This window comes from Gadus macrocephalus, chromosome 1, assembly GCF_031168955.1.
Source record: "Gadus macrocephalus chromosome 1, ASM3116895v1".
In the NCBI taxonomy this organism is placed as follows: Eukaryota; Metazoa; Chordata; class Actinopteri; order Gadiformes; family Gadidae; genus Gadus; species Gadus macrocephalus.
In genome coordinates this window covers 16497262-16522261 of record NC_082382.1, presented here as the reverse complement: position 1 = coordinate 16522261, position 25000 = coordinate 16497262, and the positions used below count along the sequence as shown (strand labels likewise).

At 45.0% G+C, this 25000-nt stretch overlaps 1 protein-coding gene across 3 annotated transcripts; it reads right to left on the bottom strand.

The window, feature by feature from the left end:
• Positions 1–1063: 1063 nt before the first annotated feature.
• On the bottom strand, positions 1064–18641 carry LOC132455725 (uncharacterized). 3 transcript variants are annotated; one of them, XM_060049686.1, is made up of 3 exons: positions 18044–18625; positions 16908–17167; positions 1064–1541 (listed from the first exon to the last, which is right to left on the bottom strand). In XM_060049686.1, the coding sequence occupies exons 1-3, from the start codon at positions 18311–18313 to the stop codon at positions 1511–1513; spliced, it is 561 nt and encodes a 186-aa protein (XP_059905669.1). In that variant the 5' UTR covers positions 18314–18625; the 3' UTR covers positions 1064–1510. The 3 variants fall into 3 exon arrangements, with proteins under 3 accessions (XP_059905669.1, XP_059905650.1, XP_059905660.1); XM_060049667.1 differs by lacking the exon at positions 1064–1541 and adding an exon at positions 4216–5904 and having other exon boundaries at positions 18044–18641; XM_060049677.1 differs by lacking the exon at positions 1064–1541 and adding an exon at positions 7588–8386 and having other exon boundaries at positions 18044–18629.
• Positions 18642–25000: the final 6359 nt, after the last annotated feature.

The following is a 25000-nucleotide window of genomic DNA, read 5'->3' as shown; positions in this document are numbered from 1 at the left end:
CTGGTCCCAAGTGGCGGCCAATAAGGGCAGTTTATTTCTGCCTCCATCCATGCCTCAATATATCTGTGTTAGTGGTTCAGATTGATGAAGGCTTGCATGACACACTCATTACGTGTGATGGCAGTGTATTCCTTAGACACCACTCTACACACACACACACCGCGAGAAGGAACCTCCCTGGATGATGGCCACAGGATACGCGCACGGACGGACAGATGTCAATGGGTGTGTGAGGGGTCTGCCAGAAAGGAAAACTAGCATAGTAGTTGTTGCTTTTTAACTGTGAAACTGCATTCCGCCATTCCTGACTATATAGGGTCTTGCAAATTCGTGTGTGTGTGTGTGTGTGTGTTGGCGCAAACAGCTTAAAACTGTCACCCCCCTCCGAGCTTCCTGACATTGAAAGGTTCCCTTTTCTTTCTTCCTGTCAAAATAATGCCAGTTTTATTCTGTGTGAGTGTGTGTGTTTGGGTTTGGGCGTGTGTGTCAAAGTCTGTGTGTGTCTATGTGTTTGAGCGTGAATGTGTGTGATGGGAGAGAAGGCCATTCGAAAAACATTATGTCTAAAATATATGTAAACGGATGATAGATCATCAAGCCCTAACATTTAGAGACATCCACACATCTCTCTTTCCTCCTGTGTCTCCCTCCCTCCTTTTACTGGCTTTCGTTAATGGCCATTCACAAATTAGACAAAGCGGGCAGAGACAGGGATTTAACTGGGACTAACGGGCTGCAACAGTGAATCGCTTTGCTATAGCGGACCTCTATTAAGCAAGCAGTAACACGGGGCGTGTTTCTGGGCCGGGTGCCATCCAGAAGGTGATTGGAGAGCGCACACCTAAACCTCTTTGTGTGTGTGTGTGTATGCGTGTTTGTGTTTCAAATGAAACGGGATTGGAGTCGTGCCAAAATATAGGTCTTTTTTTCTTTACGAGACCGGCTCTGGCCAGCCACGACGTGTTTATGACATGTAGTAAATGGAAAGGACATAGTGCTACATTTGCGCCCCCCCCCGCCCCCCACCCACACACAGACACACACACACACACACACAACACACACACTGTAGTAATTGGGGTAAATACACACACGTCACACACACACATACATGTGTAACTGAATTATTGACTTGTGTAGTGGGTAGTGTTCTCAGTTAAAGCTGTTCGATTTACGAGTTATATCGCTGAGTAAACCCTGGACTTAATTAGCCAGCTCTTGCTCAAGTACATCAATGGAAACATTTTATCCACTAAAAAAACACATTTGTGCATGCATGCATACACATGCATACGCAGGTAGACAGTTACACACACACACACACACACACACACACACACACACACACACACACACACACACACACACACACACACACACACACACACACACACACATACATGAACACACACGCACCCAAACACCCACACACAGATACATGAACACACATGCCCGTATTGCTGTCCTGGTTTTTCACTTTGCATTAGGCTAGGCTGAGTTAGCTCTGGTGTCACACCCCTTCTGGCTGCTCACCCCGGGGGCTAAAGCAAACAAGAGAGGAGAGAGAGAGAGAGAGAGAGAGAGAGAGAGAGAGAGAGAGAGAGAGAGAGAGAGAGAGAGAGAGAGAGACAGAGAGAGAGAGAGATCTGTTACATATTATATATTTTTTTATACCTCACATTTTCTTTATAGATTTGAACTAGTAGTAGTTCTTCTACATTTCATTCTTCCCTGTAGGACAGCTTGTTTCCTGTGCCAATAAAACAAATCTAATAGTGAGAGTGAGGGAGAGAGAGAGAGCGAGGGAAAAAGAGAATGAGATAAGGAGAGAGAGAGCGTTAAGAGGTGAGTCATTAGTGAGCTGTATTTCAGCCATAGCCAAGGCCGAGGAAGGAAAACAGGCTGGGAAAGGAAGTGGTGGGGAGGTAGAGTGAACAGGTCAAAGGCTGCTGTTTGGGCCCTCAACATCATGGTTTGTAGTAAGACAGTCTCTTGCTTTGGTTTTGCTTGAGAAAAAAAGGCTAAAAGAAGAGTTACATCGGAGGTAGCATGAATGGAGGGGGATCCCATTGATTTGAATGAAGCTGCTCAGGATTTTGCGACTAGCAAAACAGAAAAACACCTCTTAAAATACACTCACCTGATGCCCCTTTTGCGTGGCCTTTCATGTGAGCTACGACCACACCTTGTCCTATACGCTACGCTCTGTTAAGATTAGAGCCTCAGTTTACGTTCTGTTCATCAGCGCAGACTGTGTTGTAGTAGGGATGCTCAATTATGGAAACAATCGTAATCACGATTATTTTGGTCAATATTGAAATTGAGTTTGAAAACATGATGCAATTATTCAGCATGTCTCTCCCAAAAACACTTTGTAACTGAGAACTGAGAAAAAAATACACATAATGGTCAAAAAGAAAATTTTCAAATCTAAAATAATGTACAGATATGTATCCAGCTGTTCTTTTCCTTTAAAAAATACAAAAAGAATTAAAACATTTAAAAAAAAATATTGAAAAATCTATTATTTTAGTTTTTTGATTGTTTGACGCTAAAATCGAAATCGGGATCGAAATTTGATTAATCGCCCAGCCCTATGTTGTGGGGGTAGCTGCTGCTGCTGCTGTTGTTGTTGTTGTTGTTGTTGGGGTGCAGCTCTAGACTTCCTCCTAAATATACTCCAGCGGCTCTACTCCTGTTACCGGCCTCAGCAGGACGGGCCCAGCTGCTCAGCCAGCATGTCCCTGCTTGCGCTGCAGAGCCAGCCTAGATGCCACTCACCAACACCCACACACACACGTACTCACTCATACACACTCAATCAACTCAAACCCTCATAGCACACATACGCACAGACACAGACACGCAAACACTCACTCGGTCACGTAACAAACGTACACTAATATGAGCAGACAAGCAAACTTGGCCCGATTACACTGTTAGAAGTTCATCGCTTTAAATACAAAGGATAAAGGTTTTTCAGCATGAAACATGGATATTTTGTTGTATGCCTCCTGCTTGCTGCTTTTCCTCATCCTGCATGTGTCCGCCACCTGTTTGGCAACAGTGCTGTAAAGTTGAGTAGAGCCAACACACAAACATGCGCGTACACACACACACACACACATTCACACACTCCCTGCAACACAGGGAGGCAAGAGGTCCTCATTGTTTTTAAGGAAATACAAATTTGTGTCACGGTAACTGTCCATGACCCCAAAGCACCCTGTCAGCAGCAGGGAGAGGAAGAGGGAGAGACATAGAGATGAATAGAGAGAGAGAGAGAGAGAGAGAGAGAGAGAGAGAGAGAGAGAGAGAGAGAGAGAGAGAGAAGGGGAGGCTGCATATTTGTCTTGGGTCAGCAGCAGACTTGATTGTTTTGAGCAATCTGTCTATGAGCCATCCAAGATTCTGGCCAACAAGTTTGACGGTAATTGAGTGAAGACACACATGATTTACTGTCTCACAGTATAAAAAAGAATGCACATACACGCAAAATATAATTTCCAGTCATCAACTGTGTGGCTTCCCTTGCCGTTGTTACAGTGTTTTACAAGCCACTTTACACAGAACTTAGTGGACTAGTTAAAGTTAGCTTTACCACATTTAAAATGTGTTAATTTAGAGGAGGAACAACAAATGTTAAACACTTCCAACGTCGTTCTAAACACGGTTGAGTCTCTCAGACTTACTCACTGCTCACTGATTCAAGCCCCACATCGTCTAAGCTGCCTAAACAGGGATTTACATTAGCTGGTGACGGCTGCTGATAGATAACAGACAGTCCATTGTGACGTACATAACCGGCTAGATTTGACTCAACCGAAACATATTTTCCTGTTTTCCCCTATATCCGTTTTAATAGAACCCAAGTGTGTCGAAAGCAACGGCTATCTTGTGCCAATTATTTGATATCTCTAACTTGCTGGCTGAATGATGTGGCTGGATGCTGCCGATTATTAACAGCTGCCCCATCAGTAACCACTGAAAACAGAACCGCTCTCGATTACATGATGGGCTGATCACCCGCATGCCATCCTGATGATATTCTGTTATTTCCCCCCCGCTTGCTTTCTCTTTCACTCTCTCACTCTCTCTCTTACTCTGTTAAGCACTCTCTCTCTCTCATGCTCTCTCTCTCATCAGGACGGATGAGAGAGGAACAATTTTGATGTGTGTGTTTGCACGTGAACAGGATTTTGTATTCATCACGCATGTTTGTTTGTTGGTTTGTGTGATGCAGCCATCCTCTTGTAAATGAACGTTTGTAAAAAAAAGTTTATCTTTAATGTTTGCGGGGACTGTAAGAGCTGCTCAGTTGTGGGACAAAAACCGTCTCACTCTCTTCTACCGCTGTTGTCCTCACTCTCTCGTGTTATTATTTTGTCCTCTCTCTCTTTTTCAGTTGTCCTCCGTCTCTCTTCTCCTAGTTTGGTCCTCTCTCTCTTCTTCTGTTGACCTCTGTCTTCTGTCTCCTTCTACTCTTGGCCTCTCTCTCTCTCTCTCTCTCTCTCTCCCTCTTTCTACTCTTGTCCTCCCTCTCTCTTCTTCTACTCGTCCCCTATCTTTTTTCCTCTTGTCTCTCTCTCTTCTTCTTCTTCTTCTTCTCTTGTCTTCTCTCTCACTTCAACTCTTGCCTTCTCTCTCTCTTCTTCTACTCTTGTCCTCTCTCTCTCTCTCTCTCTCTCTCTCTCTCTCTCTGTACTTCTACTCTTGTCCTATATCTCTTTCTTCTCTAGTCCTATAACCTTCTCTCCCTATTCTCTTCTTGTCCTCTCTCTCTCCTGTTTCTCCTCTGATCTATAGCGTCATCGATCCTCATCGACATCGATGGATCATCGGGTCCAAACCAACCAGGACGCCCTTTGGTGTTTACCTGCACACAAAACATCCATCTTTCAGCACACGTCTACACAAGCACACAAGGCCACGCGTGTGCAAATCCATCCACACCAACACACATATACACACGGAACTTACCCAAACAAATTGACTACAAAACAATGTAAGTGTTGCTGTGGTGAAGAACTTATTTAGAGGATTCCAAAAGACACTGATTCATGCAGTGCACATCCTGTTTACACACACACACACACACACACACACACACACTTCTCCAGTTTATTATCTGCCTGTAACTTCGGGCAACGCCAACGTGTAAAGCTGTTGCTATAGCAACAACGTCTCCCGCCCTCCCTCAGTGCCCTGCTATAAAACTACAAGGTTGCTAGGGTACAGCAGGAGGGGGGGAGTTCATCCTACGCAATGACCTTTCTTTCTAGCTTTTATGATAATTGGTCGGTCAAGCAAACACGATCCTAAGAAAGAGTAGCCTTTAAGCTAGTTTGCCTGCTTATTTAAACTGGCTCGCTGCTACTGTCGTTGGAGTCACGTGTCAGCGTAGCCAGCCAGAGAAGCGCACCAGGTCCCAACAGATTGTTTTTTCCACTCAGCCTGAAAAGTACTTTTTCCCTCTTCCTTCTTCTTCTTCTTCTTCTTCTTCTTCTTCTTCTTCTTCTTCTTCTTCTTCTTCTTCTTCTTCTTCTTCTTCTTCTTCTTCTTCTTCTTCTTCTTCTTCTAAATATAAAACCATTTGACGGTGAGAGAGGGCTGGCTTCCTTGAGCTTGTCCTCTCCTGGGTCGTATGAATAGTTTGGTTGCCTGTTTGTTTTCAAAGAGCAAAGAGAAGCTAGAACAAAATGGCCCGATCTATGACGGTAACTGGTTCTCTCACTGGGGAAAAATAGAAAAACTTCCACTGGAAACGATAAAAATGAAGTCTATCCACTGAGGATTTGAAAAGAATGGTGGATTTTCACCCATTGGTTGGCACCTTCTCTTCTTGAGGGTGTCCATTTTTCTTTTACAGAGTGACGAGTCGACATTGTTTGACATTTTTGTAGCCTGCAGCGGAGAATAGCATAGAATACGTCAGAAAGACACATATCTTTAAGACAGACTTTAATGGTGCCAGACATCTAATGATAATAAAGAATATAACTGATTTATTGAAGAGATTGTGATACTATAATACAGCATCAACTGATTCGAGCATTTAAGACCCACAAAGCATGGCTACATAAACTTAGTCGCCACGTCAAAGATAGTTAGCGATGTGCTAAGGCTCATGGCTGTGGGTTGTCGACTACTTGCGACCATGTGCAGTGTTTGTGCGAGAATGTATGGGTGTTGTCCAAATGTACACCACAAATACAGACTGCAGTACATTTGCATCAGGCTTGCGCATATATGCAACATGAGCAGCATTAGCTGCAGCCTGTGAAAATCGGATTAATGAAATGTGACATGATTATGGTCAACTCATGGCTGCTTCCGAGTGCCAAGCCAAATAGCATATGAACTGAAATTTGATTATTTTAACATGGCTCCCAACTTAACCCTGGACCACACACAGTAAATCGGCTATTTCATACCATGCATTCATACCTTCACAAATATTACTTTGGTGTCCCACACCCAATGGTGCTCTGTCATTGGCCTTCTCTAACAAAAAATCGCCCCTCTGCATCTATTTCCCCTCACTAAACTCCTACTTCTTTGGTGTACAAGGCAGGGTTGTACGGAAATCAGAGAAGGCAAATCCCCCTTCCATCATGACCCTGCAACGGCAGGAACCGGTAGTAAATCAGACAAATGGGAGACAATAAATCCCCACAACAAAGACACGACCAGACATGGTAATGATAAAGAAATGATGCGTGTCTAGAGGACGGACCTGAGCTCTTGAGAGGCCGAGGGTATTAAAAACCGCTGTCTCTCCCGCCGCACCATGACTTTTAGCGTAGCGAACAAAGGGTTCTGCACAGGCACAGTTCGTTACGAGACAACGAGGCCCAGCTGGCTCCTCGGTGACACATCATGGGATGCAGCCCCCCCCCCCCCCCCCCCGTGTGTGTGTCTGTGACATGCTAGTCTCAGAAACAAGGCCGGCGCGCGTGGACGTTGGCTGGCCGATGGCAGACGAACAGACAGGCAGACACTGAGATGGGGAAGCTAGCACGACACTGTCAGCTCGGGAGTCACGGCGAGGGGAGCACTATTAATATGATGGTCATAATAATTGTCCCTTTTTTTTTTTATCGTGTGACCGATTGTGTGTCTCACAAATATGCCTGCCAGCTTTAATGACCAGAAGGCTAGATGCGCTGATGTTTGACCAAACTAATTCTGTAAAACACGTGAATGAAGTAGATTATCATTTTGGTTGTTAATTATGTAATTATTGTGTGTTCACAGCTTTTGTGAATGCCAGCTTGTTCCGATATTAATTCTCACACAGGCACAACATGCTGACACACACGCACATAGCGACTAGTGTACGTCAGGCATCAACAAGACCAGCCAAGAGTGGATAACACAGTTCATCTGAAGTTTATTTTTAGCTAATCTAGTTACAATTGTCCTGACGCAAAATCCATTAGTCATTGGCAAATTAACTGAAATGCTTTTCGGAATGGCTAAGTAACACAAGGACCATGAACACTGTCTGGTTGTATCTCATTTGGACCGTTGTTGAACGTCTCATCCACTTATTTACAAGTTTTTCCTTTTTTCAAACTCCTTGCCTTTCTGTCTCTCTCTGTCTCTCTCCCTCTCCCTCTCTCTCTCTCTCTCTCTCTCTCTCTCTCTCTCTCTCTGTCTCTCTCCCTCTCCCTCTCTCTCTCTCTCTCTCTCTCTCTCTCCCTACCTCTCTCTCTCTCTCTCTCTCTCTCTCTCTCTCTCTCTCTCTCTCTCTCTCTCTCTCTCTCTTTCTCTCTCTTCCTGTTGTGTAATTATGGTGGACAAGCTAGGGTAAACACAAGCTGGTATATATAATAATGTGACCGTGGAGGTTAGGTCTGGTCCAAACCGGATCGAAGCGCCTCCAAGAGCAGGGAGACAGACTGGTTAGACGCCACCGAGGTTCTGCTCTCGCTCTGCTGGCTCACAAACCACAAACCATCCAGACCTCAGGAGCTAGTGGGCCTTGCGTTGTTTTTTTTCTCTTTTTAATTCTGCACCAATGGCTGCTGGATAAAAAAAATGCTAATCAGACTTGTGGGTCACACAATACCCTAAAACTATACAATTTCCTCGCCTCTTTTGTGTCCCATTTGCTGCGAGACGGCACAGCTTCATGCACAGTCAAGTTTTCTTGGGCTTCGATGGCGGCGGGCGGCGGTGTTGCTGTAGGCCAGCGGTGCTGAATTTATGAACCGCTACTTGCTAGCTCTCCTCAGGCCGGAAATCTCCACGTTATCTTGGCAGAGGCTACACTGAGCCCAGGGGCTTGCATGTCCACTCCCGTTTAGAGACAGCCCCCTCTCATGGAAGAGTCTAAGCTCCCCTGGACACAAACGCAAACACACAAACACACACATACGGCCTGACACACACATATTCAAACGGACACACCCACACACGCACAGGAAGACGCACGATTACAAGACAGCAGCCAATATGTGAAGGACACCCAGAGAGGCAAGAGGCCTCCTCTGCCCTGCCTCTCCGACGGTGACTCAGAATGTAAGATATCCGACCACTAATCACCACAACACGTGTGGGTGTGCGTGTGGATGTGTGAATGGGTGTGCATGTGTGTGTGTTTGAATGGGTGTGCATGTGTGTGTGCAGGGCAGACATTAGGTTGCAGAGTTGTGGATAAGAGAGCCGGAGACTCTCAAAAGATAGCATGACATCCATGTTCCCCAAGAGAAGTCTGGCCATCACCTACCGGTAAAACCCCACATATCTGCTTTAAAAGGGATTCTGTGTGCACGTACATGACTGCAGTGCATTCAGACTAGACACACACTGGGGTAGCAGGGTCCACCTCTTGGGAGCAGATAGTGTCTGACAGAGACTTAGGTAGACTGCAGTGCCACTTGGCTTCCACATGCCCAACATTTTTAAACGATTAGTGTGCGAAACTTCTGTAATGTTGATTTAACTGTTATCAAACGTTCCCAACTGCATAATTGCATTTGGCATAATTAGCATGTTACGGATTTGCATGGTGAGCAGGGCTTGGAGTTGAATACCTAGATTTCGTTTCTGCAACAGTGTACAGTAGACCTGATCACACCAGAGACGGGTACCTCCTTGTAAATACTTGTGCTATTATGACACTAACAATATGGTATTGCTGGAATTTTCTTGAATGAATTGTGTGCGCATGGGTTCTAACCTGTATAACGCTTGTTAAGGCAACGTCACACTGCAATGACTTTCTCCAATTTTGGAGGCATAGGCGAATTGGAATGTTAGTTCATTCATTTGTTATTCTGGGAAGACATTGTTGTGTTTGAAACTGCCAATGTGTTTCTCATGTAAGTTCTGGCAAAAAAAAGTTTGGTTAGGTTATATGGTATATTAACATTTATTTAAGACGCAACACTTATACAGCTCTCTTTTGTCACAATATGGTAGGTTATCACAAAACAAAAAACTCCCATGATGCATTCTGGTGTAAAAGCCCCATTGTCAGCAGTCGGCTATGATAAGATTACCTCTGGACAGCATTTTAATATCAGTGTCAACAGTGGAGTGTGAACAGGCAAAGAAGACAAACAAAAACTTGCTAGTTTTCGCCTCAATTCAAGCACTGAACACACTTTGGTGAAAGCCAGTTCAATGCAGACCCTTTGATCAGATTTGTATAAAGATCCCTTACATTCATAAAGTATTGCAATAGGCTACAGTGCCTAGTTTGGCATTTCCTGTGCTCCGTGTGAGCAGCAGGGCAGTCGCTAGGTCCTAATGCCTAGTCAGGATTATGCGGCTTTTCACCCTTGGTGATGAATTACCACTGTATGCGTCGGAGGTTGTGTGTGTAAAGGCTAATGTCCAAACTATCAAGAGGTCAGCCAGCTTGTCCACCTCCCGAGACAGCCTGGTTGATCCTATCGCGGCGTTGATTGGTCCGTGCTTGTGCCACAGTGGCCCGGAATCAATACCCATGTTACTTAACTGAGGCACTGGTACGTCTACATTGTTTAAATGGCCAGGAAGACTTAGGGCTCACTCCATTAATAACCCACTAGTTAGGGCAGTCAATGAGGCCTTCCCAGACCATATATCAAACCTGTATACAAACCAGAAAAACTTTTCAAATAACAACCATTACATGGAATACTTTAATTTAAACCATGCATTCAGCCAGTGGGTTGCTGATAACTGATAAGATGCACAGATAGTTTGCGGAGTCAATGTCAAGGTCACCCACAGCCTCCGTGCTTTTAATCAACAAACGTATTAGTTCCGTTAGTCAGCGGTGGTAGGTGGAGAGGAGGGGAAAGGAGAGGAGAGGAGAGACTAACGGGTTAAAATACACGAGACATTCACCACTGGCAGCACAGGAAAACAAATGCATAATCCAAATATTAATCAGATCTGGCTCTTTCAGTTCCTCACTGTTTGTTTTTACTGGCTGCTTAGTTTTTGCAGTCTGGAACACATTTCTCTGTATGTCATCAGCAGAATGGGAAGGAATGGGAAGTATAGTTAGGCAATAGGCACATCATCGGTGAAGTGTGTGGGAATTCAAGGGTACATCGTGTGAATAAAACCACTTTAGGTTGTTTGACATTGTATAGTATTAAGCGAGTGCACGTCCAGAGTCGACACGTTCCAAGAACAAATGTACTGTACATATCCTGAACATATCTCACCCTCCCATCGAGTCTGAACCAGTCTCTGTCAGAGGAGGAAAAATAAACTGGGAAGCGTGATTGTTTCCCTCTCACATCACGCCACTGTGTTTTGGAAAACGTTCAAGTTCAAAACAGTGTAAGCAGTGAGGGGAAAATGTGTAATCGGCAGCCACCCCAGGCTCGTAAGTGTGAAGCCTGTCACACTTGCGGTGCGGCGGCGATTCTTATTGCCAACGGCAACAGTGAACCCCTTCGTTAATGAGGCGGCCGTTCTTTTCAGACCCTTCAGAATCCGTACGTACGCAGAGACGAGGTGTGAGCTAGAACACGCAAGCCTTTTCCGACCCAGGAGAGGTATGTGTGAGTCGGTTTGAATGAGAGGTTTGAGTTCTGTACGTTGCAGAGGTGACGAGAGGAGGAATAGTGATTAAAGAAGAAGGCCATTTAGAAAGCGGCGGATTGACATACTCCATCATGAATATGGAGTTCGCCTTCTGATCTGCCAAAGGCGAGCTCTCGTATTGTTCCCTGCTGAATGTGAGTGGATTGAAATTCAGATGTCCTTGAGACAGTGAGCGAGAGGCCAAAGCAAACAGACAAAAATACATGCATATTCTGGGCAAATAAAAAGACATGAAAAGAGGTTTCAAGACTTTTTCTTTCACAGCACTGAAGGTCAAAACTTTGAAAAAACTTATCGACAATTAATGTGAACGGGAACACCGCAAACCTCATTGCCACGCTACAATCCCTGGTTTGGCTTAACTGCAACTTTAACAGCCGATACGTAATAACAAGCAAGATGACAACGTGAAAAGACAGCGAGAGGGGAGGAGACAGAAGAAGGAGAGAAAAAGAAGTGATTACGGGAGTTAAAGGTAGAGGGGTCAGGAGCACAGGGCTGTGTGTAAAGCACATGGGAGGGAGTCTGAGGCAGGCAGCAAGGGAGAAGAAGAAGAGAAGAAGGCAAGGGAGGAGGCGAGAAGCAGCTGTGTGTCCATCGTCCAGCCCTTCAGAAGACAGCGCTGAAGGGCTGGGCAGGGACGAAAAATACACGATGAGAGCGCGGGGAAGAGAGAGAGAGCGAGAGAGAGAGAGAGAGAGAGAGAGAGATTCCAAGAGGGAATGAAGGACAGAGGAAGGGAGAGGACGTTGGCGTTGCTTGCGGTGCAAGGGGTAGATAGTTAGGAATTATGTAAGCGTCCATCAGTGTGGGTGAGCTAGCATTTTGCCAGAGTCAAAGTCGCACAGGATTAGTTTGCTCTTTGCACAGATAGAAGTCTTGGAGCCTCACTCCCTGACTTGTCGCTGAGCACTCAGGACAGATTAAGAAATGAAGTGAGAGAGTGAAACGCAATCGGTCCGGCCTGAAAACCAGACAGCGCTTCAATATTATCGTTTATCATCTTTGAACTGTTTTGTATCATCATGAAAGGAAGATATCGACTTATCTTGATACTCAGCTCTATAATCTGAGTAACGAGGAGAATATATATCCTTAAAATGGTGAATTACGAGGTTTGAAAGATCAGTGAGTAAAATAATATCGTTTTAGTCTGATACCATGTTAGCATGCTACACTGTTAACATCAGTGTTGAATACCAGGGGAGTTTGCCAACGCAAACAACATTACTTTAACCGCGTGAGCAGAGATCTGCATGCCGAATCGCTCTACTTCCCCCTGCCTCCTTCGCTGTTATGGAACTCATTTGCAATCTCATATTTTCACAGCATAAAAGTGGATGATTAATGTCTCATTCGGACAAGACACCACACACAAGCCACATGAACACGCCTGAACAACCTCCCCCCCCCCCCCCCCCCCCCCACATGTGTGACGCTTTCAACTGGAACTTCTTCTTTCAAGTCGTTACTATGAGTGATGCAGAGCCAAACAGCCTTCCCTGTCAACAAACAAACCAACTAACTAATCTTCCTTTCTGTTTGATTCAGCCACCCCCACCCCAAACCCCCCAACCTCTACCCCCCCCCCGAACTCTACCACAATCCCTTCTGATTGGATCATTGACCCATCTGGGCTGGACTGAGAGGCCTGTTGCACGTCGTTGTTTTGGTGTTTTTTTCGCTCCATTGTCCCAAAGCAGCACGTGGCCCTGACCCAGATCCTTGAAGCTAGGCTAACCTGGTTGACATGGCAGATGCCGGTCGGTGAGCCTCCCCTTCTCCTCGTGAATCCATTCATTGAGAGCGACCCTTGACCTCCCTGGCTTCGTCAGCATGGGGGCTGAAATGTTAACCCTTTGATGGTCAGGAGAAAAGAAGAACGACCGAAGAGGAATGATAATTGCACGAAAACGGGGTTTGAAGGAAAGTGCGATCTGACGAAATAGTAACATAACAATTGTCTCAGGGCACACAAACAGACACATGGGAGCGACACGATAGAATGCAGCATGGATCAGATGTAGATAGGAGCCATTGAGCGTGTGCAGTCTGGGGTTCATCTGAGACCACCTGGACGGTTGGCTGGGTGACTCGCTAGCTCTTCCTCTTTCCTCTGACCTTCACCGAACGACTGTAATGTGTGTGTGTGTGTGTGTGTGTGTGTGTGTGTGTGTGTGTGTGTGTGTGTGTGTGTGTGTGTGTGTGTGTGTGTGTGTGTGTGTGTGTGTGTGTGTATGTCTGACAGTGTGTGTGTGCATGTGTGTGTGTGAATATGTGTGTGTGTGGGTCTAGGTTTGTTGGTGTGTGGGAGAGTGTGGGCGTTTGTTTGGGGAGTAGGCAGAGGGCAAGACTCTGAAGCCAGTGGTAATTATTTATGAACGATTTTCGAAGATAATTCTGCGCCGCTCTCCGAGTAATTATCCGGGTCGCTGTTTTACATTCACCCAACTTACAGAGTGTGGATACAGTGTTCCTGAATGAAAAGCAAGAGCTTTAAAAACACTAACAAAATTCTCTGTCACTGTCGTTTATTAAATTTATTTGCCTAAATTCACACGCTATTGTTTCTTCAGCGACTTGCATTGACAGGTTGAACACGCATGGTTAATATCAAGCGTGAGAATCCAGGTTGGTCGGCTTGTGATAAAAAATAATAATAATAATAATAACATAATGTGCATCAATGGATTTCTTTGTCTGTTTGGTTTAGCTCCATGTTCTATGCCCAGACTTGCCTACAGGTCAGAATTGTGACCTAATTTGGGTGTAAACTACATTTGCAGATAGGGCGTTTTCTGCACTAAACAAGGTTTTAATTCACTATTTCATGCGTGGAGCGGCACACATCAAATGATTAGTGAGGTGAGACATATCTTTGCTAAGCCTTTCATCCTGTGACATAATTCCATAAACTATGAAAGATTATACAATTAAAGCATATATAGATGAATATTTATATATAGTATTGACATGTTTTAAATTGCATAATCTGGAATTGTAAATATATATTATATAGATATATATTTATACAGTGTATAAATATATATATGACCCACACCCACACGCACGCACACACACACACACACGCACGCGCACCCGCCCACACACACACACACACACACACACACACACACACACACACACACACACACACACACACACACACACACACACACACACACACACACGCACGCGCACACACACACAAACATGCTATGACACATACAAGTAGACACAGCAACCATCTAGGTAACAGAGGAGTTATGAGAAAATGCAATGATAAGTTAGGGTATTAAAAGGTAGGACAATAGAGTGAAGCCCATGAGTCCAAATGGCAGATTGGTTCTGCCTCATAATGGATTATAGGATGAGGGTGATGGTAAGTGCTATTGTCACTGATGATCAGACATTTTCTTTCCCTGAAGAGTCATCAGCTACTCCACAAAAGCCATTTAGGCTACATGTACACTAATATGTTTTTGTTTTATAACAGCATTTTAAATCGAAAACCATCTCCATCCCCATACAAGCATTTTTAGCACCGTATCAGAAATATTCTTTGTCCATGCTACACGACCTGAAACGCAAGTCACATGACAGTTTGTGTACAATGGCCATGAGCTGGCCGGTGTACACAGGAAGCAGACTGTCTACTCTGCGGTTGGTTGCTTAGTTGCAGAAAGTACTAAGGAGGAAGAAAAGCAATGGCAAAAAGTAAGACCAGAGATTTCTTTGAATCCCTATGATGGCCTGACGACGAGGTGTAAAATAAATGAATCCACAGGTGTTGAATTAAACCGAGACAGTCAAGGCCGATGTCGTTGGTTTTCATCCAGAAAAAGGTCACGTGATAGGAGTGTGACGAATCAGGGAAGGAGACGTCATGACTGACTGAACTGTAAGCCAATAGGGGTGTCTGCGTGGCTCAGTTTCATTCCGTCCGAAATAAATCGGAGTCTTGGAGTTTTCAAACTTAAACAGTGTCAGAAGCATTTAAAAACCCTCAGTTTTAGGGGCTCTAAAACGCCAAAGTAGTGTGGACGCTAGGTGTGGACATAGCAGATGCTGTGTGTTTCAAAAACAAGAAAGTACTAGTGTGGACTTGGCCTTAGAGAAGGAGCTCATCTGAAAAGTCAGCATAGAAACAGAGAGAGAGAGAAAGATGTTTGGATAAAAGGACCAGAAATGTTATGCAACCTCCCCTTTGGCCCAAGTGCGGGAAGGAAAGTTGTATTTATTGAATTATTTTTATTTGGTAACAGACAGAATTTGTTCCATAAATTAAATGAACTAAAAAAGGCATGATAACTGCATGTTTAGTTTGGCATGTGTCCACATGGAAGGACACTCCCTTCGGTCATACATGACCGGTTTCATGTGAACTTTCGAACAAACATCTAAGAAACAGGCGAGGAGAGGGGAGACAGACGGGACCCTTCCCACCACCAGCAGTGTCAGGAGATCAGCTGAGAGATAGTGCCTCGCCATACATTGACTCAGAAGGACCTGATAGAATGCAGCTGAGAACAATGTCATCCTCTTCTTAGGCTTAGGTTGATTTAATCTTGTACCTGTTACTGTATTTCCACAGGGCATTTAGTTAATATGCAACCAAGCTCACTCTCCCTCTGCCACTCTCTATCTTGCTCCCCCACACACATACACAAAGATAAACACCAGCCACCAATGGCTGCAAATAAAATGAAGGACAGAGTGCGCATGCAGCGCCTGGAGCCTCTCCCAGACCCCTGGGTTACATAATCACTTATCAACGCACAAGGCTTCAGCCTAGCATAGGCTACCATTCCTGCTGGCTGTGTGTGGTGTTTTCATTGGTCGATATCAATATTGAGGGAAAAACAGTCCCTAAGAGAAAAAGACACACTGACTGGGCTGCAAATTAAACCACGGACAAACACCCGCACATATACACATACACGTGTGTATACACACTCGCTCACCCACGTAAATGCTTGTTCAGCGTCCACTAGGCCAGGGCCGAGCAGAGGCGAAAAGGTCAAAGGTTGAAAGCATTTAGGCTTTAAAAACAATTGGAAGGATCTGATCAATATGGACACACCCAAAGCTCGCTGAGTGTAGCAGCCCTATATAAGCAACTCAGAGTGATTAATGTGTGCAATTATGAGTCCACCCAGTGTCTCTCTTTCTTTCTCTCTCTGTCTCTCTCTCTCTCTCTCTCTCTCTCTCTCTCTCTCTCTCTCTCTCTCTCTCTCTCTCTCTCTCTCTCTCTCTCTCTCTCTCTCTCTCTCTCTCTCTCTCTCTCGCTCTCTCTCTCTTTCTCTCTCTCTCTCGCTCTCTCTCTCTTTCTCTCTCTTTCTCTGTGTCTCTCTCTCTCACTCTCTCTCTCGCTTGACTTATTTTTTTTCTACGTATTGAGCAATCCTGCAATCCTTGGGCTATTCTTGAGTTCTGGCTCTCTCCGGCATATTTCAGAGCAGCTCTGGAGGGAAAAGCAGAACATGTGGCCGGTTGACCCAAACGCCCCCTCACCATTCATACCCAAACCACTGTACCACTCCAGCCAATGAGATGATCTCCCTTTCTATCCACAAATTTGTTCAGGAAACAAGGATTTAGTAAATATGTATATAAAATATATATATACATATTTACTTTCAGGATAGAAATGATCAGGGGTTGCGTGCCATGGTGCAGTTCAAATATACAGCGCTATAACTCAGATGGTAATTCTGCTTCTTCTCAATCATGGGCATGTTGCATTGGTTGTTGACTCTAGAGTCAGTCAACAACTGAGTATCGGAAAGAGTCCTGACGGTGGGCCTATGTACGGCAGGGCGATTGGGTGGAGGTAATAAAGGTGTCATTACCTGTGCCTGGGGACAGGGATGTAGGACGAGGGAAGCGACTGGCCCTCCGCAGGGGTCACCATCTGCCCGTGAGCCGCCACGTGGAAACCGTTGGCCAGTTCCACCCGTTTCCCTGGGTTCCTGATGTCCAGGAGCATGAGTCCGTCTGGCAGCTGCCTGTGTATGGTGGGGCAGTGGCTTGGGCAGTGAGTGGGGCTGGCCCTCTTCAGGATCCCCGTGGAACCGGCTTCTCTTTGGTCCTTCGGGCCACTCAGAGCAACCTGAGAGAAAGATTTAGAGAGGGTATGATCAACCACCGTGTATTGTTGGACTACGGGTTTATTTTCAGAGTGCATGGTCGACAACAGCAAGTAATGCACTAGGCTTAAATGGGGGTTTGTGGGTACATTGTGAAACTTGGTGTCATTGTGTTAAGTTTAGAAAAAGGAATCCATTTCAGGTCTACAGTAAGAAGAAAAAGTGGTATCCGTACATCCCTATTTTTTGCTGCATGAGGAAACCAGAAAACCACACTTCTTGAAGTCCATCTTGTGTCAAAATAATCAGGCCCTTTCCTTTTAAAGGAAGACTGTATTTTGTAAAAGTTTGATTCCTGTTCTGGAAGCTGTATGTGTTTGTCGGTTTGCTGAGGGAGGAGGTTGGAAAATAGTGGAGATGTATTTCAACTGCAGTGCCTATTCTTTTCTATAAATTATGTATAGTCAAATGCATAACTACTTTTTCGGAACTTTATTCCTCCCTTTGCTCGATACCTCCCCCTGTTTCTATGGGGGAGGGGAAAGACTCAATTTTAAGTCCCTCCCTGCCCCTTTCCATCTGCACTAAACTTTGCAGTTAACATCAGTCGCCATTTAATGTTGCGTTTTATTTATTCTTTGTAAGCGGTTGTTGACAGAAACACCGGCCGGGAATAGACTAAGGACATATTTCAAAGTGAAAAGAACACATCACACATATGTTATATGGTATACAGGTTTTTTACGCATTCAATGTTTTTCGAAATATGAACCGAGGGTTAAAGGCGAATAAGTTTTACTGAATAGCGGACTAGCTCGCAGCTTTATATATGGCACACCAACTCCGGGCCGATCCCCCGACTATTGCGCACATATCCAACACGGTCAAACAGCACTTACTTTCTCCATGCCCTGCAACATTTCTCCTCCCGAAGACAATCCATTGGATTTTCTTCCCTCTGCCACAGAACCACTGTCCACTACCAGTGTGTACAGCACGGATCCCATGTCGGTCTTGCGGGTGAACACCGCCGGCAGGAGACCGTTCTCAACCGCGGCGACACTCGCGTCGCACACCACCGAGAAGTCTCCGCGGCAGCTGAAATCGCCGTGTTTCGGCGCTCCGCCGACCCTTATTCCCACCGCGTCCACAACACGTTTGGAATTCATATTTCAGGCAGGACAGGTGGCTCTAAAGAAAGAAAAACAGCTTTCTAGAGAATTGAGTGCAAATTGAAATGAAATACATTTATCAGGATTGTCTCGAGGCTATTGATGTTCCTTGTATGATATATTCTACTCTACATAAAGTTTTCCAACACCCCCACCACCCTGGATATCCAAGAAGCCGCCCGGTCAAGAGGATAAAAGATTGTTTTTGCCTCTTTCCTCCGAATGAACGCCACGCCCCCTTCAATTCATTCCCATTGGTCCACAGTACACATAAACATTCTACTTTGGCACGCGTCCACCGAAAGGAGACAGCGCATTGGATGGTTTTCTTGTGTCAATCCCCTTTTTTCTCTGTAAAATGTGGGTGTGTCGTTCACTTTTACCGGCCGGCGCCTGTCGGGTTTTCAGGGCTGCCCGCTACTGGTAGGCCAGAACCAGGAAAGAAATGACAAGCCCTCGTCCATGTGCAATAGCCCGATACACATCGTCAACCACAGTGTGGCTTGTATTGCAACGATTATACGATTACATAATGTCATCTAATGACGGGCTCATGTTTAAGTAGCCTGGACGCTTTCACATATTGAACATTGGTAATACTTTACAATGAGAGTATAGGAACACAATAATTAACTATTAATGAATATTAGTTAATGCAGGCTAATGAACATTTCATTACTATAAAAATGTACTAAGGCTCATGTTATCTAATTATGTTTATGTTATTACTAAGGTGATGGCGTTCATGTTAACTAAGTATTAGTGAATACATTATTTAATGTTTCCTATCCCTAACCCCAACCTAACCCACAACAGGGACACATAATAGAGCAGTGCATTTGTGACAATTCCGTACCTTCTACCCTAACTCTGCTCACCTAGCCTAACCCCTATGCTTAAGATAAAGAATGATGCTTATTACTGCAATAACTAATGTTAATGAATGGTTAAACAATGTACCCTTATTGTTAAGTGTTACGTTATATTACATTCACATTGGTTATATGGGCTTTTGTCCACTTTTTGAATTGTATTTCAGTCCTGTCAAGTTTTAGTAATGCCCTTCTGTGAGATATTTACACCTGTAAATGTACAGATAACCAAGTTGTTTAGTAAATTAATACTTGTTTTGGCAAGGTAAAACAACTCTCATATAGCCTAGTCTGTTTCCCCAATATAGTTTTCCCTTTGTTGCATGCCTAGGCCTTACTATGCCTCTCAAAGTGTGCTTTTTGACAAACGTCCATAATTACATTTTCCAAAGAAATATGATAGAAATAAATACTCATTTTTAAATGTGCCACTTTATTAAAAAAGTAAAAACTCACTTTGATATTTTATGAAGGTTAATATAAAACATTACAATCTTTTGCATATATGCACTGTCACACAATATTTTGTATTATTATAATTATAATTATTTTTAAATAAACCCTGTGCTTTAGGAACATACAACATTAGAGCTGTCACAGCAGTATCTTTCTAGTAATGTCTGAATACAACAATATCTGCATCCGCATGGAAAGCCTGAAATATGATGTATCCACAAAATACAATGTGTTATAGCCACGTTTTTTTATACCAAATATACTGTAAACTGTGTGTTACATCAGAACATTTTCAACATCAGAAAAGCAATATTTTACACGTGTCATATAGGCTACTATTATTTTCATGTGTGCAATTCATATCTGCCTCCGGACCAATGTATAACAACGACTGTGACAGATAGGAACCCAGTAATGGCAGTCTAAGGGACGGCTGAACCAAGTGCTTCTGAAACATCTTTAGCGGTTAGCATTTGTATTTTTCTCCTTAGTCGGGTAATTGATGCATTGGTGATATTAGCCTGCCGTTGTACTGACCAGCGGCCCGCTTATCCCTCCATAACCCCCAGTATAACTGTCCCAGAGTCCCCCAGAGACAGACATTATACAGGGGGCCATCCCTACCACTGTGCAGAGGTGCGGAGCAGAAGACATGGAGAGGGGAAGAGAGAAGACAGAGGGCTATTATTATTATTATTAGAGGATGGACCGACCTGGAAGGGAGGGGGGATGACCAAGCACCAGTATAATGTTGATGCCTTATTCCTTTTATTTTCTAGAACAGCCAACCAGCGTGGCTGGTGGTTGCAGTGTGTGTGTGTGTGTGTATGTGTGTGTGTGTGTGTGTAGGCACATGAGAATGCATGCACACGGATGTAAATGGGGAGTTGCACATGGCCTCTTGCCCATATGCAGGCTGTGGTCATCCTCTGGTTCTCCCTTCCTCTCTCTCTCCCTCCCCTTACCCCCTTGTACACCCAGGCAAGAAACAACTCTGACCATCCCCACTCTCTCTATCTCTCGTTCTCTCTCTATTCATAGTTTCCAATATCTTCCTATTTTTTCCATTATCTCTTTTAATTACACTGGAGAATTTAATGATGGTGACAAAACAACACAGTAGAAGAGATAAAAACAACAAAAGATCAAGTAGGTATCACAATAGTCTTGATATTTTCATGTCCACGTGTTAAAGCATGCAATGTATTTTCTTCAAGCAGAAATAATTGCACTGACGACAAAAAATTAACAGTATCATGGCAGTGGCATGAGCTATCCAAACAACGGCAACGATAGGTACGGAAAAATAAACAGTGCATTAGGAAAATACAGAGTGCATTTAGATATGTATTTATTTTACATATACTTTTTTTAATTTTACTTCACATAGTACCATTTATAAGACTTCAGGAATCTTTTTTTCTTTCTCAATCTGTTTATATCTTGCTATGGGTATTTTCTCCTTCACTGTTGAGGAATATATATGTGTATATATATATATATATATATATAAATATATATGTGTATGTATGTATATATATATTTATATATTTCATTTACTTTTATCTCTCAGCCTGCAAGTCATCCATGGCCCACTTCACTCCCAGCACCGAAGTTTTTTTTCCATTTCCCTCCATTCTTTATTTTTTTTTTCAAACTGTTTTTCAAAGCGCCATGGCAACAAAGGAAAGAAAGTGTTTACCACTGGACCAGAACTCAGAGCAGAGGCGGGAAAGTATCAGGGTCAGAAGGCAAGGGCTGTGCTTTCCAAATGGGGTTCGCTGGTGATTTTCTTTAGGCCTGCGCCATTGATTTAATCATTTTTCATCTGTTGCTACTCAGACCACGGCCTCTTCTCCTAGCTATGGCTACCTATCTACCAGTTGTGCTCTGCAATATGCCCTACAAAACAGTAATCGCGGTCCTGCAGCCATCAGCCACTCATACCTGCATCTGTCAAGGGCCCTACGCATTCAGTCTCGCTTTGGTTATAAAATCAAGTGTTTGCAGTTAGAGATTAAATCATGGACTGCAAGTCATTATGCTTATATAGTTATTATTATAACTGTGTTCGTTTTTTATGCTAATTTCGTCCTGCCATTCAGCAAACACTCAGTTTCATTTCAGTAAGTTTAGTAAGTGCAATCAGGAGTCCAACCAGTGTCCCTTGTAGACACATCTCCAGAAATCCCCTCTGACGTCAACCTCACGTTGTTTTGCCCATCTCTGCCACACGAATGTGGGCACTAGATGTGTGTGGTCAACTTGTGAATCAGTAAAACTTTAGTATGCCCATGGTTTATTTTGCCATTTCTAATGACCTAGGGCATAGTCAGGTTATCAGAAAAGGCTTGATCTTTACCAAATTGGTATCAGTGACATGGTCAGCGTGCAGTAGGTACAGGAGCTTGTCATTCGCTATTCAAACAAGACCCAGTTGCCTACGTCCTTGGGCAGGACGGAGCAGAGAGACCCAGTCTGCCCGGCAACGGGCCAGTGCATCGCCAGGGATGACGGAAAACCTGTTGGGGAAGTTTGCTAGGAAAGCTAAGCACAGCAAATCTGTGCCGTCCATTGTTTAAATGACATAAGCTCCTGTACATTGTAATTTCTGTGGAGTTGTGTGTGTGTGTGTGTGTGTGTGTGTGTGTGTGTGTGTGTGTGTGTGTGTGTGTGTGTGTGTGTGTGTGTGTGTGTGTGTGTGTGTGTGTGTGTGTGTGTGTGTGTGTGTGTGTGTGTGTGTGTGTGTGTGTGCGTGTGTGTGTGCGTGTGTGTGTGATTGTACTGCTCCTGCTCAGAGTCTGCAGTCCCTGATGTGACCGCATCTATTGTTGTGTCAGGTCTTGTATTATCATGCACGTTTCTTTCTTTGTGTTACATTTTCGGAGTGTATGTTTCTGTACACAACGTGTGCTCTTTTTGGGGCGTAACATAGTCATACAAAAAATAAATATATATAAAAAACGATACACAAACAGATACGGGCGGTGTCTGGTACGATGTGCGGTACGAGGAAGTTGTAACAGGCCAGGTTTCTCCTGGTCAGATCATATTTTTGTCCATTTCTGTTGAAACTTGGCTTAGGCTGGTTCTGTGGTGCAAAGCAAACAAGCAAAGTCCGAACCTGAAATAGGACCCTGTTTTGAGACTGAAGTCATCAACAACCCCCAAAAAAAGTACCATCGTGGTTTTTGTTCTTTTTTTTTTGGCCTGTCTGACCACTCGATCAAGGTCAACGCACGGCATGTAAATGGAATCGAGGCCCGTTAATAAAAAGTGAGCCCCGACAGTTCTATAGGAACACGTGTCCCTTCGCCTCCCTCCCCTCCCTCCGGCACCCCGCTACCAGCCCCGCTACAGTCCCGTCACGTACATCTCCATCCCGTCGTTGAAGGTGAAGATGGTCGTGTCCCGGAGCTGCTGCCGCTGCCGCCGCTGCCGCCCCGGCTTCACCTCGCTGATGCTCTCGTAGAAGTCTCGCCACCCGGCAGTGCCCCCGGAGGCCGCCCCCGGAGCCGCCCTGGGCGGCGGGCGGGGGACGCCGAGCTACGCCGCTTCTTTGGCACGGAGGCGGAACTGGCAGCTGCGGCGGTGGCAGTACGGGCGCAGGGATGGGGGCTTCTTCCTCTTCAGGGTGGCGCTGCCCCCCGTGGGGCTGGCGCTGGGCGCTGGCGGCCGGAGGCTCGCGCTTGCGCTGGGGCTCGATGTTACCGTAGGCGGAGTCGGTCTGGGGGTCCGCGGCGGCGGCCGAAGGGGGGGCGACGGGCGTGGCCACGGCCACGCAGGCCGACCAGGACCTGTCCCCGCCCATCCCCGAGGGCTGGTAGCAGGGGTCCTCGTGGGAGCGGGCCTGGGCCTGGACCGCCCCGGCCCCGGCTGCACCCGTTGCCCCCCCCCTCCCGCTGTCCCCGCGGAACGAGCGGGGGAGGGTCTTGGCGCCGTTGTAGTCCCCCGGGGCCTTCTTCTTCGTCGGTTTGCACACCGTGGAGTAGGTGTCTGCTATCTAACAGACGGACGCACACACACACACACACACAAGAACATGAACACAGAGATGAATACGCAGACACACACACACACACGGACACAAGGACAGGAACATACACACACATTAATACACACACACACACACACACACACACACACACACACACACACACACACACACACACACACACACACACACACACACACACACTCACACAAAAACACAAGGGAGAGGTTCAACAGAGTATGGAGCTGGTAATATTGAGCTACATGAATCATCCACTTAGAATGACAACGTCATACTAAGCAGCCGATAAACTTTACACAACTTCATATTCCAGCTTAACAGTTACCACCTTAAAAAAAAACTGTGTTGGTGAATGAAAGAGGCAGAGTGGCGGCACCGGTTTGTGCATACATCTGTGTGGATACGTCCACGTGTTTGTGTCTATGCATGTGTGTGTCTGTGGGTGTGCAGAAACATGTTTCACACAGCATGTGTGGACAGAGCTCTCTCTGTAACCTGACCTACTTTGAAAGAGCAGGATAAGACAAAGTAAACACTGTTATCAGTCCGTTCAGGTCACTGCAGCGAATACTGGAAAGACCAGTTGAATTGTCACCACAGCCCCACCAGTGCTGGTCCAAGAGCAGCAGGGTATGGTGTGAGAGATCTGAGTGACAGCCAACTCCCCAGAAACAAATCCTATTATGGTTGCGAATGAAATGTGATGCTTTACTTATTTAGCTTGAAATCAAACCTGAAAGTGCTGTACGATTATGGACTTGCACTTTATTAGTATCTGGGCAGCATGGTGATATTGAGTATGTGTGGGTGTGTCTGTGTTTGTGTGTGTGTTTGTAAAGCTCTCTTCACTATTGGACACCTAGGAGGTATGCGCGATGTCTCGTGGAGAATTCACCTCAGGCGACAAGGCGACCTCTGGTATTTCTGTGTCAAAATTCCATATGGGAAGCCCACGTGCAAATTGGTCATGTTTATCTTGGGTGTTCATTACAAACTGCTCTTCTGCTGCTGAAAAAAACGCTGGCCGTGCAAATCTCACTCTGTCTCTATCTGTCAGTCTCTCTCTCTCTCTCTCTCTCTCTCTCTCTCTCTCTCTGTCAGTCTCTCTCTCTCTCTCTCTCTCTCTCTCTCTCTCTGTCAGTCTCTCTCTCTCTCTCTCTCTCCCTCTCTCTCTCCGGCAAACATCGAGGCACACTTTTAAACTGCCCCCCACAAATCTCTTGTGCGACCTTTTCAGATAAACAAAGAGTCTGGCTGTGTGTGTGTATGCATTTGTGTGTGTCTGTATTTGGAAGTGTGCAAGCATACGTGTGTGTTTCAGCGTGTGTTTTGCAGCCTATG

Bases quoted from the DNA above. Each gene is read 5' to 3' on its own strand.
- LOC132455725 (XM_060049667.1), bottom strand. From the start codon at position 18,313: ATGAATTCCAAACGTGTTGTGGACGCGGTGGGAATAAGGGTCGGCGGA. The intron at 17,168-18,043 runs GTAAGTGCTGTT...TCTTTCTCTCAG, and splicing joins TGTTGCAGGGCATGGAGAAA to GTTGCTCTGAGTGGCCCGAA. The intron at 5,905-16,907 runs GTAATGACACCT...TCTCCGCTGCAG, and splicing joins ATCCCTGTCCCCAGGCACAG to GCTACAAAAATGTCAAACAA.